The sequence below is a fragment of the Echinops telfairi genome, unplaced genomic scaffold, assembly GCF_000313985.2.
Source record: "Echinops telfairi isolate 266 unplaced genomic scaffold, ASM31398v2 ScPeMD7_22;HRSCAF=79, whole genome shotgun sequence".
Taxonomy (NCBI): domain Eukaryota; kingdom Metazoa; phylum Chordata; class Mammalia; order Afrosoricida; family Tenrecidae; genus Echinops; species Echinops telfairi.
In genome coordinates this window covers 6,188,501-6,190,239 of record NW_022103919.1, presented here as the reverse complement: position 1 = coordinate 6,190,239, position 1,739 = coordinate 6,188,501, and the positions used below count along the sequence as shown (strand labels likewise).

Here is a 1,739-nt window from a genome sequence, read left to right as displayed (position 1 = left end):
GTTAAACTTTAATAATAACAAATAATTGTTGAGAGCTGATTATCGAGAACTGCTTATCAAAGTTCGCATTGTTGATCAGTTGTTAGAATTCGACTACCATTGTTTGGGCTTAATGAACAATGGCATTTTTTGGCACTGGCAACGACAAAAACATTTTGTAACTGTCTCTCAGACGATACACATTGTACTGCGTGCTAGTGCTAGTTAAACAAGTGATGTCAACAGATCAGCTATTCAGATAATTTAGGTAAGTAACTTATTTATTTCATACATACATAAATTTTCTTGAATTTAGCAGACAGTACTTGTATTATTTATATTTTATAGTGGCGGCAAAATGATATAGACCAAATTTTAAATCAACTCCCACCCCCACTCCCCTGGTCAATGGTGTCCAGCTTTACCAATGTTAAAATCTGGTCACCTTAGCTAAGAGTAAGGCTGGGGAGTTGACGGACCCAGGTGCCAACAACTGTTCTAGGTGAACTTGGGCAAGGGACCTCCCTTCCCGTCTATCACAACTATGTACCTGTCACGCATGAAGAGAGCTCAGTACGGTGCCTCGTGGGCAGCAGGTGTTCAATTAATGGAGACCAGGGGGTGGGCTGACACTCCCAGCACTCAGATTTGCTGAGGGCGGCCACTCTTGACAAGGGGACTGGAATGTTCCTTACAGGGTCCAAAGGAGATCAGGCACCCAGCCCCCAACCCAGCCACGTGTAAATGCTAGAGACTGGCCAGGAGAGGGCCGAAGGCTGGCCCCCTCCCACCTGGCCCCTACTCGGTGAGCTCTGTGTGGGCACTTGGCCTCCTTTTCACAGCTACCCACATTGCAACGCAGGGTCCTCTCCAGGGTGGACCCCCTGCCCACTTAGGGGAGGGGCAGGAGGAGGAGCTTCTTACCTTGGTGGAAGTCGGCAAGGATGTGATGCTCCCGGAACTGGGACGAGGCTGTGCACACCTTAGAGTGGCCATAGCAGAAGCAGCTGCTGCAGCCGGCTGGGTTGTAGGACTGCAGGTTGAATGTCCCCGGGCGGCATCTGAAACAGAGGCAGGACCAGGCCACTGGGGTCAAAAGGATCGGCTTGGGGTAGGGCAGGGGAGAGCCAGACGGTTTTGCAACTAATATACTAGTCATGTAGCAGCCTCTGCATCCGTCAGCCCATCCTGTCCAGGGCCTCCCTTTTTCCTGCTGCCCCTGGACTTTGCCAAGCAGGCCCTCCTCCAGGGACTGATCTCTCCTGACAACATGCCCCAAGTCTGTCAGACCAAGTCCTGCCATCCTCACGTCTAAGGAGCATCTTGGCTGTACTGCTTCCGAGACAGATGCTCTGTCCTTTCCATGGTCCGGGGTCCTTTCAGTACTCTTCGCCGGCACCCGGTCATTCAGACACACCGATTCTTCTTCAGTCTCCCTGATTCAGTGTTCACCTTTCATATGCATATGAGGCGAGCGAAAATGCCACGGCTGAGGTCCAGTGCACCTTAGTTTAGTCCTCAAAGTAACATCCCTGCTTTTCGACACTTAACGAGGCCACGGGCAGCAGGCTTATCAATGCATTGTGCGTTTGATCTCTTGATTGCTACGTCTGTGAGACTTGATCGTGGATCCCAGCAAGCTGAAAGCCTGGAAAACTTCAATATTTTATCTATCATGATGTTACCAGTTGTGTTTTAATCATTTTGAAATGATTGAAATTTAAATAATTTCAGGTTTACCTGGGAAGAGCCTCAAGGAT

General features: G+C 49.4%; 1 protein-coding gene across 1 annotated transcript in view; it reads right to left on the bottom strand.

Annotated features, from left to right (window-relative positions):
* LAMC3 (laminin subunit gamma 3) overlaps nt 1–1,739 on the bottom strand; it is an 86,253-nt gene that overhangs the window by 37,781 nt on the left and 46,733 nt on the right. The window contains exon 8 of the mRNA XM_045288521.1: nt 904–1,040. Coding sequence (XP_045144456.1) covers nt 904–1,040 — 137 coding nt within the window. The remainder of the gene's footprint in view (nt 1–903; nt 1,041–1,739) is intronic.